The sequence below is a fragment of the Spermophilus citellus genome (assembly GCF_964194105.1).
Source record: "Spermophilus citellus genome assembly, chromosome: 11".
NCBI classification, from domain to species: Eukaryota; Metazoa; Chordata; class Mammalia; order Rodentia; family Sciuridae; genus Spermophilus; species Spermophilus citellus.
Genome location: NC_138192.1, coordinates 102126927 through 102148834, shown reverse-complemented (window position 1 = coordinate 102148834; position 21908 = coordinate 102126927). Strand labels below are relative to the sequence as shown.

Here is a 21908-nt window from a genome sequence, read left to right as displayed (position 1 = left end):
AGAATCAAATCCATTTCATTAATGGTGTTCTTGTGTCTTTTAGGGAACTGATGGAGTAGAATATTTGTTAATTCCTGTTGACAATGGAACATTGATTGATTTCTTGGAAAAGGAAGAAGAGGAGGCTTGAAGCTATCTTTTGCTCTTGAATCTTCCATTGGAAGGGTTGTTGTACCCAGTTGCCACTCTAGTCGAAAGTGTTGTTTACATCCAACATTAGATTATTTTTCCAGCATATAATAAGATTCAACGTTAGGAGAGGATATGTCATCAATTAGATCTTTTGATTAGCCTGGCTGGTGTACCATCTCTAGTACTATGCAAGTGGTCCTTGAGTTGCAGAAAATGTGCCTTTCACTCATTACCTCTCTGGAGACTTCTTGCTGGAATGATCAGTGTGCTCAGGGACTATTTGGAACTGGATGCTTTTGAATTCTTTTCTACTAAAGATATTATTCCTAATTTTTTGAGGGCCTTTTAACACTCCTGGAGCTGATTGTAAGTGTGCTGGAAGTACAAAGAAGTACAAAGACAGGCATCACAGAAGTGTGTTCTTTGTTTCGGAACAGATGAGTGGAGACAATAGATCATTTCTTGCTGTGTGTAAAATAATTTAAGAAAAGGTCTGGGGGAGAAGAAGTAGGTGATCTGCCTTTCTCCTTTTGAATTTAGGCTACATACTTGGTAGGGGGGTAATACTATTCAGTTGGGAAAGTGAGATAAGCATAAGGACGGTATAGGGTATATACCCAACTTAGAAAAACACATCAACTATAGATCTTATTTGGAAAAGTCATTATCTTAGCCATGACCTTGACCTTTATGATACAAGTGAGAAACCAGGCTAAAGAAACTGAATCCTGACTTAGTTATTGTTTTCAGAACACAAAATAAAACATTTCATTATTCTTGTATATTGACAATAGTGTATTAGTGGTTGGCTGAAAATGTTGGTTTCTCTGTCAAGTAGACATTAATCTCACTGTAAGATACTTCCATTTTTTGTTAAAGTGACAATTTCAAGCCTCCTAGATATTTACAAAAGCTTTTCTTATTATCTATAAGCTGACAACAGTGGTCAAGCTTAGCTTATAGATTATACAAACCCCCTGAAATATGTCACACCTGAAAATGAAATTCATTTAAATATCATTGTAATAAAGTCTTCAGTGCATCAGTTTTTCTTATTTCTTATCCTGTAAACCTTTTTCATGAAAATATTTCCAGAAGTATTTGGAAGTTTTTTTCAGATAATTAATTTCATGTTAAGTCCACTTATTAAGGATTTAGTCTCATATATAACTACTAACCAAAATATGTGAACAAATTTATACCTGAATATGAGATTAAATAATTTAATATAGTACCAAAGGATATTCAATGAAAGTGAATTTCTTTCCCATTTCCTAATCCCTGGTCCTTTAGGTAACCACTGGTAGCAGTTTCTTAAGTATTCTTCCAGAGGTAATCTATGCACATGTAACAATATGTCTTTCTCTTTCAAAAACATAATGGTAACTAATGTACTTGCTGGTTTGCACCTTGCTTTTTTGCTTAATATATCTAGTTTTGACAACTGTTAACAGTATAAAAACTATATAAAACCTTTAATAATCTAATGTGCAAATTTTTGCATTTGCCTTTAAATATCTACTGGTTTATTTTTGTAATTTTTGTGTTTATACTATTTGTAAGCAGTATGTGTCAATAGAATTTACTATTAATAAAAAGCCAATTTGGATAGAATCACCTTTTTAAATTTATAGTGCTGTTTTCTTACTAAAATATCTCAAAGTAGTTTCAAAAAATTTTTTGAGTTCATCTGACAAAACACTGATGATCTTGGCAGAATCATCATATGTTCATCATTAACTTGTATCAGCATCATTGGTTCCTTAAGGTCCAGCAGTTATGTCCTTACTACCCTCCCTCTTCCCCACTGATGGTGATTTCAGCTCAGTGGTAGAGTGCTCGCCTATTATGTGCAAGGCGCTGGGTTTAATCCTCAGTACTACATAAAAATAAATAAATAAAATAAAGATATTGTGTCCGGCTACAACTAAAAAAACTATTTTTTAAAAAAAGAATATCCAATCATAAACACATTCTTTGACCCATTAACCAAGAAAATTACCAAAACCTCCAACTAAATGAGATCTTGCCATCATCACAGATGAAATCACATCATTTTTGTGTGCTCAAAAGAAAAAAGGGTTTAAGAGTCACTGAACCCAAGCTTGTTTTGTTTTGTTTTGTTTTGGACAAAGGGCAACCCAGGAATGCTTACCCACTGAGCCCTTACCCCAGCCCTTTTTATTTTGAGACAGGGTCTCACTAAGCTTCTGAGGCTGGCATCAAACATGGAATCACCCTGTCAGCTTGCTGAGTTGCTGGGATTAAGGTGTGCACCACTTTGTCTGGTTCCAGGCTTTCTTCTTCTGTGGCTACATGGCTATACCTTCCTGCCTCCTGCTCACCCCTTACCCTGCCTCAGGGGCATTTTATCACTTATCTACATTCCTAGTGCTTTTAATTTTATTTACTTATACTGAGGATTGAACCCAGGAGCGCTTAGTCACTGAGCCACATCCCCAGCCTTTTTAGTATTTAATTTAGAGACAGGGTCTTGCTCTTGTTAATGAGTTGCTGAGGCTGGCTTTGAACCCTCCATTCTCCTGCCTCAGCTTCTGAGCCACAGGTATTAAACCAGGTTTGTGCCACTGTGCATGGCTGTTCCTTTTATTTTTTTGAGACAGGGTCTCACTAAGTTACTTAGAGCTCCAGAGTTGTGGAGGCTGGCCTTGAATTTGTAATCCTTCTGTCTCAGCTTCCTGAGCCAGTGCCTCCTGCTTTCTAAGTAATTAATAATGAACTAATTACTTGGGCTTTCCAGTATATTGTGATATTTCTCTCCCATGTACATTTGTTCAAGCTGTTCCTAGTGACTGAATTCTAATCTACTCCCAGAAAACCTTCCCTAGCTTATAATTACCATCCAAATTTCTGATCTATGCTACCCCCATGTGTTTTAGGCCCAGCATATAGAAGGCAAATGATGACTGACTGGATCAAATACCATTAGATAATCCCTCAAAGGTGATCTACTAACTCATTCTCTCCATTTTGATAGTGTTGATCATCCATTTGAAGCTTTCTCCTTGGTTCTGACACTACCCATTCTTTCCTCACCCTCTTTTCTTGGCTCCTCCTCCATTTATAATTGGGGCACTTCACAAGACTCAGGCCAAACATCATTTCTTCAGTGGATCAAAGTTAGAGGAAAGCCACTGAACAATTTCTAAGTTAGGATCCTAAGTGCTTGGGGAGATAGATTGGTTAGAAAAAGTAACCTACAAAAGGAATGTAAGATCCGACATGTTGGACAATACTATAAAAGATCTGCTTTTATCATTATCAAAGCAACTTGCTCAGAAGAAAAATTGTAAATACTTTTCAACATACTATCCAAAGAAAAATCACAGCAAAAATGGGTTTCTTCCAGGCTGCTTCTATCAATTTCATTGTAAATGTGTTTAAGAAGTGATTAAGCCAGAGGGCTTGGTGCCAGACTGCCTGCATTAACTCCACCAATTCCTAGCTAAGCAACCTTGGGAAAATTACTTAACCTGTGTCAGTTTCCTCAATTTTAAAATGAGTATAATACCTATATGCTTGTTTATAAGGCTTGAAAAGTTAATGTTTACAAAGGACTCAGCAGAGCACCTGGCATAAAATTAATACGGTATCATCAATATTATTTTGAGAGACAAGCATCATTTTGTATACTAATAAAATTACATATAAGTCACCTGGAGAAGCAATAAATTGAAAAATGTTCACTTTGAATAACAACCAAAAAGGCAAAACAAATCCTGACACGCATTTGGGAGATTTGAATCTAGGTGGATCTAGGAATAGTTAACACATAAATAGACCTTACCACCACAAAGAGGCTGCTTCCTATAAATAAATATTCAAACCCAAGCTTTTAAAGCTTATATAAATACATTTTTCAAAGGCATATACAGTGGTTTATTCAAGAAAGCAGATACATATTTAAGGGAGAGTAGGGGCAATGTGATGCCTGTGGAGTAAAGTGAGAAATACGCACTCAAGGAAGAATGTGGACTATCACCAGAGTGACAGACAGCAACCCATTGGTGTGGGATGGTAATATTTACAAAAATCTTTGTATTTTTAAAGCTCTGCAAAGGCAGGAATTTCTAGATTGGCATATCCTATCTACAGTTTAATAGAATGATTACTTGAGCTACTTCCCAAGAATGTTAAATAAACATAATTTAGTAATTTTTTTATAGAGTTCTTTAATATGGTAGTTACATTTCGGTTTTTACCTTATGAGCTATAAAACATTTGGTGAACCAGATTAACAAATCAAAGATGATAATACATTCTAAGATTCTCCTTTGGAAGTATCCCAATACCACTAACTTAAGTTATACATCTGAGTTTCAATCCAAATGATTTTTAGATTGTGTCATCCTTATGTTCCTGTATGTGTTATACAACACAAAGTGGGTCCCTGTCTGTCTCTGAGAGGATAATATCAACCTTATTCTCCAAGTGCACACGCAGCATATCTTGAAGGTCAGAAAGAAAGCCTCGTTCAGTGTTGCTGTGTTCACAAAGGATGACATTTATTCCTTGGGAAGCAGCATGCAAAACATCATGATGAGACATTTCACCTAACAAAAAGGAAAAAACAAATTCTTAAATATTAGACATGAAATTCTATATGAAGTAAATGTAATACATGTAACTACATATAAATAAAGAAAACTGTATAGTTTTCTTACATGACCCTCAGTGTGAAAAGAGGCCATCCCACTGAAAATTCTCTTACTTCCTCTGGGAAGACCCCAAGCAAGTCAGTCAGCTTTATATCAATATAATGAAATAACTGACACAGCCTATTTAGGAAAAAGTTTATTTATTTCACAATTTTGGAGATTCAGGCCAAATAGCTTAGTTGCAGGCTTTATAGTGAGGGCCATCCCTTGGATGCATCATCTCCTGGTGTGGATGGTAATGGTAGGAGCTTATGTGGGATCAAAAAAGTGGTCACACCTCAAACCTAGAGCAGGGAAGACACCTTGAGCACCAGGCTTCCTCATTTTACAACAATTCTCTCAAGAGAACTCAAGGGATCACACAAGAACTACCCTCTAAGACCACACCTCCAATGATCCAAAGACCCGCTAGGCCCCACTTCCCAAAGGTTCCTTCACCTCCCAATAATACCACTCTCAGGACCAAGATCCTAACACACGAACCTTTGGGAGGACATAAAGCACATTAAATCATAGCAGTAAATCTCTAATCTAGTATATCCAACCAAAACCATATCTGTAAGAACACACACTGAAAGTGTTTTCACAATAAAATAAATGACCACTGCTAAGTAAAACAACACTTTCAGGAAGTCCCCTTCTTAGGAAAGCAATAACACCTGAAGGGAAAATCACAGGTATACTTCCCCCAAGTTCTTCTTACGAGTTATGAGCACCAATATTTTCACAATCAACCCCAGTCTACTCATAAGGATGAAACAAGTTTAAAGATATTTCTAGATTTATTTAAAAAAAAAAACAAACAAGCATAGTATCCTTTTTACAAAATGCTGGACTGGGTGTGGTACAATAGCACACACCTGTAATTCCAGCAGCTTGGGTGGGTGAGGCAGGAGGATTGCGGGTTCAAGACAGTCTCAGCAACTTAGCAAGGCGCTAAGCAATTCAATGAGACCCTGTCTCTAAATAAAATACCAAAAAGGGCTAGGGATGTGCTTCAGTGGTTAAGTGCTTCTGAGTCCAATGCCCAGTACCAAAACAACAACAACAAAAAAAAACACACACACACACAAAAAAAAAAAAAACACCAGGAGACCAGAAATGTTGAAGTGTTTTAGATTTGGGATTTTTCATGTGAAAATATTTACATAAATATGTAGGATATCTTAAGGATGGAACCCAAGACTAAATAGGAAATATTTCACATACCTGATACACATGGCATGAAAGTAGTTTTATATAATATTTTAGTACAACTGTGTTTTGACTGTGACCTGTTACATGAAGCTAAGTGTGGAAGTTTCCATTTTGGCATCATGTCAGTGGTGCTATCTCATCAGGATATTTGTGAGCAAATGATGACTTTGAATTTGATAGCAAAAATATAGTGTACACAATTTGGGATGCTCATAAAAACATAATTTTAAACTATATTTATATAGCCATAAAATTAAGAAGAAAGTTTTTTTAGGGGGAAAATGAGTAGTTTTATTTACAATAATTTTCAATTCTCTACCAATATGTATCATTTCACTATTGGAAGTAGTTTGTTTTCAAGAACCTTTTCAAAAATCTTACTCTATAAAAGTGAAAATAAAGTAAAAGTAGAAAAAGACACTAAAGTGACCAGGTTGAAAGCCATGTTTTAGGGGAAGACAGCCTGGCTGCCCAGAATATCATGAACTCACAGGCTAAAGAAAGCACAAAAGTGGGAAAATCAGGAGGACCCTGTATTAAGAGTAGAGGCCAAAGGAAAGAAAAGCCTGGCACAGTGGGAAAGAATAAGCAAAAGGAGAGTAAAAGAGACAAACAAGAAATAATTTGGTTTGTAACGTGACAGCTTCCATTTGCTGATCTTTTACAGTATTTTACCCATAAAGACCTAACACAATGCTATAAGGACAAAGCTGAGGAACTATTCCAGACTAAAGAACGAAGAACATGGATCAGCAAAAAAAAAAACAAAAGCTATCGTGCATGATGGCGCATGGCTGCCTGTAATCCCAGGGGCTCAAGAGGCTGAGGAAGAAGGATCACAAATTTAAAGTCAACCTCAAGAATTTAGTGAGACCCTGTCTCAAAATAAATAAAAAGGGCTGAGGATGTGGCTCAGTGGTAGTTCAATCCCAGTCCTCCCCAATCCCAGTCCCCACCCCCCCACTAAAAAAAAAAATGCTATAAATTTTGATCAACCAGAAAATTTTAATATGACTGCATATAATATATGTTTTAACAATATTAAATTCACAAACTCAATAACTTTTCATAGTTATATAAAAGAATATCTTTGTTCTTAGATTATTTATTGAAGGGTGAAGTGGTATTACATCTTTGATTTACTATAAAATGGTTTGGAAGGAAATACATAAATATACATGTGGATATTTATTTTATCATACTAACACATTATACATACTTATACAGGGTGAGCATCACTAATTTGAAAATGTGTAACTTTTTCAGTGCTGCCAACATGATGCCACAAGTAGATGATTCCACACCTGACCTCAAATAATGGTTGTATTCAATATGGAGATATACTAAGAATAATGTATAAAATTACCTTCAGACCATGTGGATAAAATGCATATGAAACATGAATAAATTCTGTGTTCCAGGGCTGGGGATATAGCTCAATTGGTAGAGTCCTTACCTCGAATGCACAAGGCCATGGGTTCAAACCCCAGTACCACAAAAAAAAAAAAAAAAAAAAATTCTGTGTTCCATCCCTAAGATATTAACTCATTAAGTATATGCAAAATTCCAAAATCCAAAATATTCCAAAATTCCAAAACACTTCTTATTTCAAGCAGTTTGGATACTTACCCTGTATATACATATTTACACACATGAATGTAATATGTACATAATGTATACATAAAGAATGTAAAACTGTGCCAGGTGTGGTGGCACATGTCTCTAATCCCAGCTGAGGCAGGAGGATCATAAGTTCAAAGCCAGGCTTAGCAAAAGCAAGACTCTAAGTAACTCAGTGAGATGTTGTCTCTAAATAAAATACAAAATAGGGCTGGGGATGTGGGTCAGTGGTTGAGTGCCCCTGAGATCAATCCCTAGTACCCACCCCCCAAAAAAAACAGAATGTAAAAATATGACAAAATGTGTAACCATTAATAATCTAGGTGGAGGGCATACAGGAGTTTATTACACTATTTTGTACCTTTTCTATGGGTCTGAAATGCCTTCAAGTAAAAAGTTAAAATAATTATTATTATTATTATTATTATTTGTAGTTATAGATGGGCATAGTGCCTTTAATTTACTGGCTTTTTGTTTTTTTATGTGCATGCTAGGCAAGTGCTCTTCCACTGAGCTACAGCCAGCCCAAAATTAATTTTTTAAATAGGCACATGTCATACTATAAGATAATCAGTTAAATCACCTATATATTGAAAGTTTATTTCAATCTGGCATGAATATGTGTGAATATGAAGGTTCTAAAAATCTTATATTATTAGAAGAATAGTAAATAGGTAATGGTCAAATACATTTTTAACTTATTGTCTCAGAGCAATCACATCAGACTTGCTCAGACACTGCACCTCTCTACATCTGGATGCCATGATACTTGGAGTGCAGCACCCTTTGTGAAATAGTGCACTAGGTAATATGGCCTGGGTGTGGGGTAGGACAGCCATAGAAGAAGCCACAGGAATGGTCAGAGGGTGAAGACCATACAGTCCAGCTCCAGAAGTAGGAAAACAATTCTTTGACTTACTCTGTGCTAAATTCAAGGAGGAGCAGAGGTGAAAATACAGTTGGTAGCAACAAGTGTACAAAGCGTGGCCTCCAAACACCTCCAAATCCTTTGAAGGAATGATGGGCTAAGTTTGGTCATATTCCTTAGTAGTAACTAGGTCAAAAAATTATTTCAATAAAAATTAACCCGGGGCTAGGGATATAGTTCAGTTGGTAGAGTGCTTGCCTTGCATGCACAAGGGTTCAATCCCCAGCACCACAAAAAAAAAAAAAAAAAAAAAAAAAAAGTAACCAGTATCTTTTAGGTTGTATCTCAAGGACAGAGTAGAAAGCCTAGAAGTCAGACAAATAATCATGTACTGTCCAACTGAAATGTACATTAGAGGTCAAGAACAAAGGATTAGGACTCCAAGAGGGGTAGGAGCAAGACAATGTCAGCAAAAGCTTTACAGAGGAGATCTCTGGGTTTATCATCACAAATACAAAGAAAAGGACAAGGAAAAGGTATTCTAGGCAGAGAAAAGAGCATAAGAAAAGGATATATGGCAAAGGATGCAATGTCTTAGTTTTCACTAAAACAGATGAATAAAATCACCAAGCCAGGTGTGATGATACATGCCTGTAATCCCAGCATCTTGGGAGACTAAGGCAGAAGGATTTCGAGTTCAAAGCCAGCCTCAGCAATGGTGAGGTACTTAGTAACTCAGTGAGACCCTGTCTCTAAATAAAATACAAAATAAGGCTGGGGATGTGGCTCAGTGCCCCTGAGTTCAATCCCTGGTCCAAAAAAAAGGAAATCATCAAAGGCCTTAAAACCTGGATAATAACACTATCAAATTTGTCCTTTCAAGTTAATTTTGAGCTGGGCATGGTAATGCACTCCTATAATCCCTGAGGCTCAGGAGGATGAGGCAGGAGGATTGCAAATCCAAAGCCAGCCTCAACAATTTAGAGAGTCCCTAAGTAATTTAGCAATACCCTGTCTCAAAATAAAAAATAAAAAGAACTTGGGGCTGGGGTTGTGGCTCAGTGGTAAAATGCTCGCCCAGCACATGTGAGGCCCTGGGTTTGATCCTCAGCAACACAAAAATAAATAAATAAAGTTATTGTGTCCAACTACAACTAAAAAAAAATTCTTTAAAAAAATAAATAAATAAAAATAAAAAGAACCAGGGATGTGGCTCAGTTATGAAGCACCTCTGGGTTCAATCCCTGGTACCAAAATAAATAAATAAATATATCATTAAAAAATTGGAGGTGGAGCATAGGAAGATAAGATTAAAGGCTTGAGACAGTATATCAGGTAGCAGATGATGCCTAGAAAAAAGGGAAAAGGTTCTAGAAAGACTTTGGCAGTTGAACTGATAGGACTTGCTGACTAGCTATGGGGCTGAGTAAGAGGAACCATTTTCACTGGTTGCACTTTTTTAGTCTCAGCTTCTTGGTTGAGACAAGAGGATCCACTGAGCCTAAGAGTTCAAGGCCAGCCTAGGCACCACAAGGAGATCTATCCCTGGAAAACAATTTTTTTTTTTTTTTTTTGTACTGGGGATTGAACTCAGGGAAACTTGACCACTGAGCCACATCTCCAGCCCTATTTTGTATTTTATTTAGAGACAGGGTCTCACTGAGTTGCTAGTGCCTCACAGTTGCTGAGGCTAGCTTTGAACTCACGATCCTCCTGCCTCAGCCTCCTGAGCTGCAGGGATTACAGGTGTGCATCACTACACCCAGCCAAAATAAATTCTTTTTTAAAAAAGGAGGAGCCATTGTCAAGGTAACAAAGTGTTCTATTAACTGACATGATATCGGAGAGAAATCAAGTTGAGGAAGAAAGTACACTACAAAAATGCTCTATCAATTTTTGATAAACTAATAATAAATGATTAAATTACTTCTATCTTACACCAAGAATACAGTGTGCCCCCAATTCTTGTATAGTTCCTACGTAGTTCAAGTTCAAAAAATATTAGACATTTGTATTCAGTACTGTTCTAAAATCTGCTATTTCTGAATTTGTAAAAAAATAAAGCAAGGTTGAGAAAGAGAGCTTAAGGCTGTCCTACCTGTGAGGTAAAGGTCAGCCTCTACCCCCTGCAGAATGCTGCTCCCAGATCCAGCACACAGGGCCACGACTTTGATTTGGGACTCTAAAGGAAAATAAAGAAAATTGGAAAGAGAGATCAATATTTTATAAAACCCTTTCATTTTAATATTATAATTTGTAATATTATAGTTTATATATTTGTATTACATAAATATATACTATTTATATATTTGTATAATATACATTAATATTATAATTACCCAATGTAATGCAGATTACATTCCTGTTATCATCATCAGTATATGAATCATGCCTGCTGACTTAAAAACATTTGGGGGGAGGGCGGTTACCAGGGATTGAACTCAGGGGCACTCAGCCACTACGCCACATGCCCAGGCCTATTTTGGTTTTATTTAAAGACAGGGTCTCACTGAGTTGCTTAGTGCCTCGCTTTTGCTGAGGATGGCTTTGAACTTGCAATCCTCCTGTCTCAGCCTCCCAGCTGCTGGGTTTACAGACATTCACCACCATGCCCAGCTTAAAAACATTTTTAATATAGGCAACTAATCCGTAATGAACCCAAATCATTGCTTTGGATGTGGTTGCACAAGCCTACAAAACTCTGAATAGTACTAATGGTGCAGCTCTAGGCTTTGTTGCAATGCTGTCAGGTCAAGTAATTTCACCTGGATCAACAGTGAAAAAGATGGCAGCACTAGCTCTCCTTTCAATTTCTTTCGAAGCTGAGAAACTAAAAGGGTCAGCTGGAAAGAGGATTGCTATGAGTGGATTTGGAAAATATGTTTAATACAGTATTTAGGGGGCTGGGGTTGTGGCTCAAGTGGTAGCGCGCTCGCCTGGCGTGCGTGCGGCCCGGGTTCGATCCTCAGCACCACACACCAACAAAGATGTTGTGTCCGCCGAGAACTAAAAAATAAATATTAAAAATTCTCTCTCTCTCTCTCTCTCCTCTCCCACTCTCTCTTTAAAAAAAAAAAAGAAAGAAAGAAAGAAAAAAAAAATACAGTATTTAGCCTCAAAGTTCAGCTTCTGAAAAGTGAAATGACAGACATTTCCAAGCCAAAATCCTTTTAGGTTCTTATGACCAGTCACCCCTGGTTAACATATGGTATCAAAGTAGGGCTGTGAGGTTGGATTGAAGCCATACCCCATCCATCATTCATTTTCTTTGGAACTTATTCTCAGGAGTCATTTGATTTAACTGTGCCTTTTAGGTAAGTTACTTATCTCTCTGAGCCTCTATTATTACTCCTACAAAATGGGAGTAATAATACCTTCCACACAGTCAACACCACTACCATTTACTCTAAAGTGTGCGAGTCACATTGTGCCATGTCACATGGATTACACTAAAACATAAGTTATTTCATCATTAATGCAGTCTTTATAGCTGAGGCCACCAGGGCACAGAAGAGTCAAATAACTTGTCAAAGTAACAAAGCAGGGGCTGGGGATGTGGCTCAAGCGGTAGCGCGCTGGCCTGGCATGCGTGCAGCCCGGGTTCGATCCTAAGCACCACATATAAACAAAGATGTTGTGTCCACCGAAAACTAAAAAATAAATATTAAAATTCTCTCTCTCTCTCTTTAAAAAAAAAAAAAGTCACAAAGCAAATAGAAGAAACTGGAACCCAGGTTGTCTGACATCAAGATCCACACTCACAACCACTGTGCACCTGATTTTGCAGTGGGAGCTGACATACTTAGAACAGACACTCATTATAGTGCTGCCCTCACTGCAGCTATCCCATAAATGTCTCATCATTATTTTTGTTCCCAAAGTACTGGGAAAAGATAGAAGAGAAGGCATTAGCTACAGAATCAGTAACTGAACTTCACTAGATCAATTTTAAAATTTAAATTTAAAATATCACCCTTCTTGCAAAGTGTCAAAATTTTATATTGTTATTGTAGCAGTCATGAGTCCAGCTCTCATCCTGGCATATGATGGGACTACACTTTATGTCCTCTCTGGGTTTTATTGGATAGTGTGACACTGGACACTGGACTGAGCAGACCTAACACATACCATTTCCAACCTGTTATTCTTTATTAATTATTAATGACTTAACACCCTTCTCTCTTTCTCTCTGCGCAACAGCAACTGGTCCTATAATGAACAGACTTCCCCTGCTGACCTGCGATGAACATGGTAGGACTAAGAAATCTCACTGTTTAAGCCAGTGAGTTGTATTCCACAGTAACCTAGCCCACATTGATCAACAAAGTAAGCCAATCATTTCCCATAAGCTGCTAACATGTTCTTTATCACTTATTAATAAAACCAAGAGTTTTAACCTTTGTCCATGGTCACCAATAGTGTATTCAATAAATGAAGGAGACATATTTACCTAAAGTCCTCCCTACACCAAGAGCTAAGCGAAGATGAGACAGTTTTAGGTGTCTTTTGATACGTTCAATCATGGTTGCCAGGGAGACAGATTCATCCAGTGTGCATAATCGCCCCATTCCAGTATGCAGAAGCAAAGGCTGAAGAGAAACACAAATTAGAAACACTTTCCATCAAGCCAGGTTTGATGGCTCACACCTATAATCCCAGCAACTTGAGAGGTTGAGGCAGGAGGATCACAAGTTTGAGGCCAGCCTCAGCATCATAGAGAGAACTTGCCTCAAAAAAACCCCCCAAAGACTAGCCAGTATCAGTCCTAAAAAATAAACTTACAGAATAGTAAATACTAACTGAAATTTTAAAAAAATATATATGCACTTTATGAACTTACTGTAGCACACTCCAGGATAAAGTCAGGGGAGGCAAAAACATTCTAACTACTAGGAGTTTAGAGCCTTCCAAGAGGGCATATGTTTAATTAAATAATCATAATAAAAGTGGGTTAAGTACAAGGTAGGTGCTATTGTTAGGGAACCACAAAGAAATGAAAACTTAATTAAGCTGGGTCTTGGGGTAAAATTTTAATTTAAGAAGGTCTAACACAGACTTGGGTCCTACAGAAAAACTAGAAAGGAGTTCAAAAGGGGTGATGTCAAGTGAAGTGTGGTAATAGAGGAGTAGAATGAGATGTGGAAGGGCATTCTAAACTGAAAGAACATGTACAAGGCATCAAAGATGTAAGACAGCAGCACATTGTGAGGGCAGATCCAACAACAGAAAGTATGGCTGATGTGCATAGCAGATGCTGGGGAAGCAGAGGAAGCTGGAGCAGTAAGGTCTTCCTGTGTTATGCTAAGAAGTCTTCTTAGGCCACAGCAGGTACCCAGTGAGGAGACTACTAATATCCCAAAGGAGGCAGATGAGAGTTTAGCTGTAGAAGCTCTCAGCTGATAGAGCTTATAAAGAGGAGAAACATTTTATAAATATGGGGATAGAATCTGCAGAGCTTGGATTTACAGGACAAAGGGAGAAGTTGGGGAAACTTGAAAATAATTTTTTTTAAAAAAGGATATAAAGGGGTGAGACAGGAATAAGGTCAATATTTTCATATAGTGGAGCCTGATGTCAGGTGCATGCCTGTAATCCCAGTGACTTGGGAGGCTGCCACGGGAGGACCACAAGTTCAAGGCCAGCCTCGGCAACTTACTGAACCCTTGTCTCAAAATATAATTTAAAAAGGGTTGGGTAAGTTCTAGAACCAATGTAGGTGCCTGTCAATAGATAAATGGATAAAGAAAATATGTAATATTATACAATGGAATTCTACTCAGCCATGAAGAATGAAATTATATCATTTTCTAGTAAATAAATGACACTTGAGAACATCATGCTACGGGAAATAAATCATACTCAGAAAATTAAGAGACTGAATGTTTTCTCGTTTGTGGAAGTTAGAGACAAATAAGAGAAAAAAAGGAGGTGGGAGATATGAAAATAAAAAGGCAAACAATGGAATGGACGAAGGTGATCAAGGGAAAGGGAAGAAGGCTGGGAAAGAGGAGCAGCTGCAGAATGAAACTGACCCACTTATATGCATATATGAATATATCTCAATGAACTCCCCTTTTATGTATATCTACAATACACCAATTAAATAAAAACAATAAACAAATAGACAAGTAGAGAAAGGGGATCAACGGGAAGAAGGAAAGGGAAAGGAGAAGTCCTGGAAACTGAGAATGAAAAAACAATGTTACATGTATTTATGATTATGTCAAAATGAACCCTATTATTGTATTAAAAACATTTTAAAAAATAGAAAAAAAGACTGAAGATGTAACTCGGTGGTACAGCACTTCCACAAGGCCCTGGATTCAATCCAATATACCCCCTCACACACATACACATACAAAACTATATATATTAGATCTGAAATACTTGTGAGAAGCCAGGCATGGTGGCACACGCAGGTAATCCCAGCAGTTCCAAAGGCTGAGCCAGGAGGACTGCAGATTCAAGGCCAGCCTTAGCAATTTAGCAAGGTCCTAAACAACTTAGTGAGACTCTGTCTGTAAATAAAATATAAAAAAGGGCTGGGGATATGCTCAGTGGTTAAGCACCCCTGGGTTCAATCCCAGGTACAAAAAAAAAAAAAAAAAAAAAGAAAAAGCATTCTGAGTCAGAAAGTAAAGATAAAGCAATCAATATTATATGTATATTTGCCAAGTTAACAGAGTAAATGAAATGGTTTAAAGCAGGTAATACAAAAACACAAAACCTATACCCCTCTAAGTAAGTCTGTGCCCCAGAGGAAATACCAATGTTTTCCTATTTTTGGAATATCTCCCTTTCTCAAATTAAATCCTCATCACAACTTTGCACTTTTTGTTCTTCTTCTTTTTTTTTTTTTTTTTTTTTTTTTTTGTGTGTGTGTGTGTATATGTGGTACTAGAAATGAAACTCAGGGCCCAGGGCCTCACACATGCTAGGCAAGCTCTCTACCACTGAGCTATACCCCCAGCTCCTCCCTTTGTACTTCTTTTAGTAATCGTTTCTGGACTGTTGATCCAACAGTATAAAAATAAATTTGTTCAACAAAAATACAGAAAAATGAAACTCATCAAATGGTACACATTAAATAAGTGCAGTTCTTTAATTGATTTGGCCTCAATAAAGCTGTGAACAAATGCACATAATGTAAAATCAAATATAAAATACTTTTTCTTAAGTATTTGTATAAATGTTGATGGACCTTTATTTATAGAATCAGTGCCTCATATCTGCTAGGTAAGCTTTCTACTACTGAGCAACAACCCCAGTCCCATAAAATGCTTTTATTACCTTCTCCAGTGACAGAATTTCAGTCTTTTGATAAAGCTGTCTGTTCTGGGAGAGAAAAGCCACAACCTGCATCAAAGCCTTCTGAGTACAATTTAGACTGATGCGTGTTTGTTCTTCATTGTCAATCCTAGAAAAAAAATCACTCATTGGTTTGGGATAGAAAAAAATAATATATTTTTAAAATTCCACAGTTGACAAACTAGCTATGATAGAGCAGATTTATATGAAACTAAGGATTTGACCAACAGAACTCATTTCATCTCAAACCAATCCTTGTTCTAAAATTGTGTTTCTCAAACTGTAACATGCATCAGAATCACCTGGAGGAATAATTAAAACAGAGTACTGGGCCCTATTTCCAAGTTTCTGATTAAGTTAGATCTAGATGAAGTGCTGTGAATTTATCTAACAAAATGTCCTCAAAGTTTAGGAGGTGGGGCTTGTTGAAGGAAGTGGGTCACTGAGGGCATAGCCTTAAAGGGTATATTTTGTCTCTGGCCCCTTTCTTTCTCTCTCACTCACTCTCCCTTCCTCCCCCCTCAGTAATGCCCTAGAGCCTCCCTCCTCCCAAAAAATGGCACCAAAATGTTTTGATAATCACAGAATTCTAAAACTAAAGGACACCTTAAAATATAATCTGGGGGCTAAGGATGTGGCTCAGTATTGAAGTGCTCGCCTAGCATGTGTGAAGTTCAATCCTCAGCATCACCAAAAAAAGAAAGAAAAGAAAACATAACCCGGAAGCATAGCTGCCAACACTGGAATCAACTGTGGTGCTTCAAAAGGACAAACAATAGCTGGGCCCCAATTAAATAGTAAAACCTAGTTATGAACTGTAATATGGAAAAATTGAACTGAACTAAAAAGCCCATCAGTAAGAGAGAGAATGCTTAATGGAACTTCAATACATCATAATAAGCGACATTATACAGCAATTTAAAAAAGATTAATTAAAAAGAATGGTATAGACATAAATGAAAAGATCTTTAAGACATGCTGTTAAAAAAGACAAAAAGAGCATACTATTTAATTAAGAAAACAATGTAAAATAAAACTATATATTTCTTCATGTCCTTGCATCTGTTTGAAAAGATACCCACTTCTCTATAAACAAATGAAAAGACAACTTGAATTAAAGATACTGGGATTGAGTAGAAGGAAGAGGGGACTATTGTATTGTTTCAATTTTTCATACCTCATTTGTAGAATTAACTCTTCTTTTAATTTAAGTATTTATACAGTATTTAAAAATGGCAGAAGATATTCACAGCTGAAATCTTTGCAAAGTCCCAGGAATAATTTTTCTTGAGATTCTTAAAATTCTCTGGAAATACTCCAAGATATTTTCGATGACTTTACAATAAGGAATCAATACTTTTTAAAAAATCACTCATTGGGGCTGGGGATGTGGCTCAAGCGGTAGCGCGCTCGCCTGGCATGCGTGCGGCCCGGGTTCGATCCTCAGCACCACATACCAACAAAGATGTTGTGTCCGCCAAGAACTAAAAATAAATAAATAAATATTTAAAAAAAAAAAAATCACTCATTAAGCCAGGTGCACTGGCACACGCCTACAATCCCAAAGGCTCAGAAGGCTGAGGCAGGAGGATTTCGGGTTCAAAGCCAGGAGGATTGCGAGTTCAAAGCCAGCCTCAGCAACTTAGCAAGGCCCTAAAGCAACTTAGTGAGACTCCATCTCTAAATAAAATACAAAAAAAAAAAAAAAAATCACTCATTACAGAGATCATTTTTTGGTGTAGCCTCATATAATGATTTCAATTTTAATAAAAAGTCATATTTATCAGGGTCTGTCTGCATTCTCTAAAGTAAAAAGAATTACCCCTAAACATTACCAGGAGGATTAGAAATACTACATGTAAAATGTATGGTATGATCCCTCCCAAGTGGAAAATATTCAATAAATATTACCATTTTAATTGTTTTGAAAAGATTCCACAGTTCACCTTGTCTGGAACCCACAGGCACATGAGAAACACACAGCTTGTAAACCAATGCCAGGAAAATATAATTTGTTCCAAACCTAAGTATCAGAGTATAATGGTTTGGACCTGAAGACTCTTCCAGAGGCTCATGTGTTGAAGAATTAGTCCACAATGGAGCAGTGGGGACCTTTGGGAGATGACTGGATCATGAGGGCTCTGACTTTATCAATAGATTAATTCATTTATGGATTCATAACTCAATGGGCTATTGGGAAGTGGTAAAAATATTAGGAGGCGGGGCCTACTTGGAAGAAATGGATCACTGGGGTCGTATCCTTGAAGGGTATATTTTGGCCCTGGCCCTGGCTCCTTCCTTTTTCTGTCTGCTTTGCTGTTGCCATGAGGGGAGCAGCACTGTTCCACCACACTCTCCACCATGATGTTCTGCCTCACCATAGGCCCAGAAACAACGGAGCCCAGTAATTATGGACTGAAACTTCTGAAACCATGAACCAAAATTAATCTCTTTCTCTGATTTCTCTTAGTTATATTGTCATAGCAATAGAAAGCTAAGACAGAATTACAGACTTTGTAAGAAAGTACTTACCTCTAGAACAAAGGGGTGGGAGAGGAGGTGGGGTGGCATGGGGGTAAAAAAGATGGTGGAATGAGATGGACACCATTACCCTAACTACATATATAAAGACACAAATGGTGTGAATATACTTTTATACAACCAAAGATGTGAAAAAATTGTGCTCTATATGTATAATATGAATTGTAATGCATTCTGCTGTCATATATAACAAATCAGAATAAAAAGTAAATTAAAACAAAGAAAGCACTTACCAATAAATACACTTACCAATAAATACACAGAAAAAAGAGAAAAATACATTGTACCTAGCAGAAAAAGAAGTGACAGAAACATCTCCAATTCCTTTCACTGCAGACATGACTTTTTCCAGGTCTTGGGTGTGGTTAACACTAAATTCTATTCGATGAGTTCCCTCTGTAGGGTAGTTGGGAGCTTTAGAAGGATGTATAGGACTGGAGGTGCAAGCTCCTAGAAAAAAAAATTGTGGAAAACTAAAGTTCTTGTTGGTTTTTCTTTTAAGATTAAAAAGTAAGATAAACTATTCTAGGCAAATGAATGTATTTTTTAAGATTTGTACTGGGCAAATGTATGAAAGATGATATATCATGAGCTATGTAATGCTTTAAATAATCAATAAAAAAAAAAAAGATTTGGACTGGGGATGTGGCTCAGTGATAGAGAGCTTGTCTGACATACACAAGGCCCTTAGTTCTACCATCAGCACCACAAAAAAAAAAATACACTTTCATGTTTTTGTAATACACACGCACATATATACCCCTATAGTCTAAGAATTTGGTATGGACATACAAAATCAAATTCATTAAAAAAAAAAAAAAATCAAACCAAGCACAGTGGTGCACACTTTTAATTCTAGCTACATGGTATGAAGATTGCAAGTTCAGGGGCAGCCTGGGCAACTTAGCCAAACAAGAACTACCTCAAAATAAAAAATAAAAATGGCTGGGAATATATACAGTTCTGGGGTAGAGTGTCCTGGGTTCAATCTCTTGCACCACAAAGAGAGAGAGAGAGAAACATTATTGAATTATTTTCCCATATTTTAAATTTCAGAAAAATCTGGACAAGAAAGACTGACTTGTGGAATTTTTTTTTTTTTTTTTTTTTTTTTAGGTGATACAGATTGTCTACTGCTTGGTAAATCTATCCATGTAAAATGTACCCATTTTTTCCAGGTGACAAATGTTCATAATCTGTTGAACACATTACTAGAGATGTTTCATCATAAAAGCTTTAGCTCACAATGACTTATCAAAAGTCACTCAAGGGGCTGGGATTGTGGCTCAGCAGGAGAGCGCTCGCTTTGCATGGGTGGGACCGGGTTCGATCCTCAGCACCACATAAAAAGAAAGGCATTGTGTTGTGTCCATCTACACCTAAAAAATAAATATTAAAAAAAAGTCACTCAAGAAAAGCTTATTAGAAAGTATTATCTTAAAATAACTTACAAAAATAAAGCTAAAACACATATGCTGAATTCCCTCATTACACTGGACATTATTAAACTCCAATGTCGCAGTCACTAACATACCAAGTATATCCTGGACAGGCCTCAGCTTTCAATTTCAATTCAACCACTGTTTGAATGCCTGGGTTCTAGTCACTGCATCACATGAATGAAGAATTGTGAAGTTGCCTAACAATGATGAGTTCTTATGCTTTCCTTATTCATTAAGGATAACAATGTTTGGTTTTTCAAATGCAATTTAACGGCCAGACTTCAGCAACATGATGTCCCCTCACCCCTAAAACAGTTAAAACTTTACTGGAAAGACATTTTAAAATTTCTAAGTATTTGTAGGAAAATTTTAAATATGAAAGAACAAGAGGCTTCTCACCAAGCCCTTTGGCCAACCAGTTGTTGACTCCCTGGGGTGCAGCATCATAGGCTGTGTGAGGAGAATAGATGCCAACCCTATTCTCCAGAGCCCGGATCACCAGGCGTTCCTTCCAGCTTTTCCAGGTTATCTGCTTCAAGGGTCGGAAGATAGGTGGATGGTAGGAGAGGATGAGATCTGCCTTCTTTTGCAGAGCCTCCTCCATTACCTCTTCCGTCAAGTCATTGGTCAGGAAGAGAATGTTTACAGTATGTGGTGGACTTGGTTCCACCAGTAATCCAACATTGTCCCAACTCTCAGCAAATGAGAGGGATGCAAAGTCATTCAAGGAGGAAAGAAGAGCCTTCAAATCCATGAAGGAACGGGAAGTAATGCAGATACCGGACTGGACAAGCCGGACTGTTGCGGGAACCAAGCGTACACAAGATGATAACATACAGAAATCAGGTATCTGAAGTCAAAATACAGGAAATGGTACTCTGGAACACTTTAGGTCTGGACCTAAAAGGCATCAAAGCATGTGGGAAAAATATCTGTCATTATACAGACCTGGTTTCAAGTAGTGGCTCTGCCCCTTTCCAGCATAATGTAGCCTAAGTAAGTCATTAACATCTGACAGCTTTTTTCTCATGTACAAAATGGAGACCCAACCTACACTGCAGGCCATCTGGATAAGCAAATAGATTAATATGTCACCTAGCAAAACCTCACATATAATATACTAATGTACATTTCTTCCTCCTCCACTCTCCCCATACCTTGGTGATTTGTTTAAGTTTTGGATACTGGGGATACTACACAGTTTCACTTTCCCCGCTAAGTTACATTGCCAGTCCCTTTTATTTGGGGACAGGGTATTACTAAGTTGGTTGTGAACTTGCTCTCCTGCCTCAGTCTACCAATTTGCTGGGACCAAAAAACATGCCCCACCAGGACTGGCTCATTTTTATTCTCCCCAACCTTGCTTCAAAGACCCTCATCACCTCTCCATTACTCTTAAGTATTACCCTTCCGAACTCTCTTTAACTTCCCAAATAAAGCCTTTCTCCCTCCAATATAACATTGACATACTGTTATAATTCTTTTAGCTTCTATGCTAAAGCTACTGGAGAATAGGAACTATCTTTGATAAATCTCAGTATCATCAGGCATCAGCAATCCCAGTTCCTCGAGATTCTGAGGCAGGAGGATCACAGATCAGTCTGGGCAACTTAGAGACACTGCCTCAAAATAAAACATATAAAAAAATCTGGGGATGTAGCTCAGTGGTAGAGTCCTACTGGGCTCAATCCCCAGTACCACGAAACGAACAAAACATAAAGCAGGGGATAGTGTAAGCGTAAGCCTTGTTTGCTATTGTTAGTAACAGTAGGGCGCTACAGCCTACAAAATGTTCTCTCTACATCACTTCATCTACTTTCATTTCAGTGCCACCTCAAGGACTTTCCAGGACAAGAGCCAGGTAGGGCAGCCGTTCTTGAGTCAGGACCAGAAAGTGTCTCTCGAATGCCGAAACAGTTTTCTTCCCTAATGTTCTTTCTCGGCAGCACTCCAAAACAATCACAACCAACCCTAACCACGACTTGAGGCAAAGAGCACAACTACCCCAGTAAATTTTGAAATCGCCCACTACTCACCGGTTCCGGAAACTCTCCTGTACGTCACTTCCGGTACTGAGCTTATTTTCCTCCACGCGGCGCCGGGCGGAAGTAGTCCAGACCA

General features: G+C 37.6%; 2 protein-coding genes across 8 annotated transcripts in view; one reads left to right on the top strand and one right to left on the bottom strand.

The window, feature by feature from the left end:
• Positions 1–3388, top strand: part of ORC2 (origin recognition complex subunit 2) — a 43575-nt gene extending 40187 nt beyond the window's left edge. For all 4 annotated transcript variants that reach the window (XM_081261651.1, XM_081261649.1, XM_081261650.1 and 1 more), the window contains one exon: positions 44–3388. In XM_081261651.1, the coding sequence (XP_081117777.1) occupies positions 44–130 (87 nt within the window). In that variant the 3' untranslated portion in view covers positions 131–3388. The remainder of the gene's footprint in view (positions 1–43) is intronic.
• A 343-nt stretch (positions 3389–3731) lies between these two features.
• On the bottom strand, positions 3732–21871 carry NIF3L1 (NGG1 interacting factor 3 like 1). 4 transcript variants are annotated; one of them, XM_081260935.1, is made up of 7 exons: positions 21824–21871; positions 20187–20687; positions 18633–18795; positions 15787–15913; positions 12947–13085; positions 10595–10678; positions 3735–4706 (listed from the first exon to the last, which is right to left on the bottom strand). In XM_081260935.1, exons 2-7 carry the CDS (start codon positions 20620–20622, stop codon positions 4522–4524), a joined length of 1134 nt encoding a protein of 377 aa, XP_081117061.1. In that variant the 5' UTR covers positions 20623–20687; positions 21824–21871; the 3' UTR covers positions 3735–4521. The 4 variants fall into 4 exon arrangements, with proteins under 4 accessions (XP_081117063.1, XP_081117061.1, XP_081117060.1 ...); XM_081260934.1 differs by lacking the exon at positions 21824–21871 and adding an exon at positions 21621–21804; XM_081260937.1 differs by lacking the exon at positions 21824–21871 and having other exon boundaries at positions 3732–4706; positions 20187–20631.
• Positions 21872–21908: the final 37 nt, after the last annotated feature.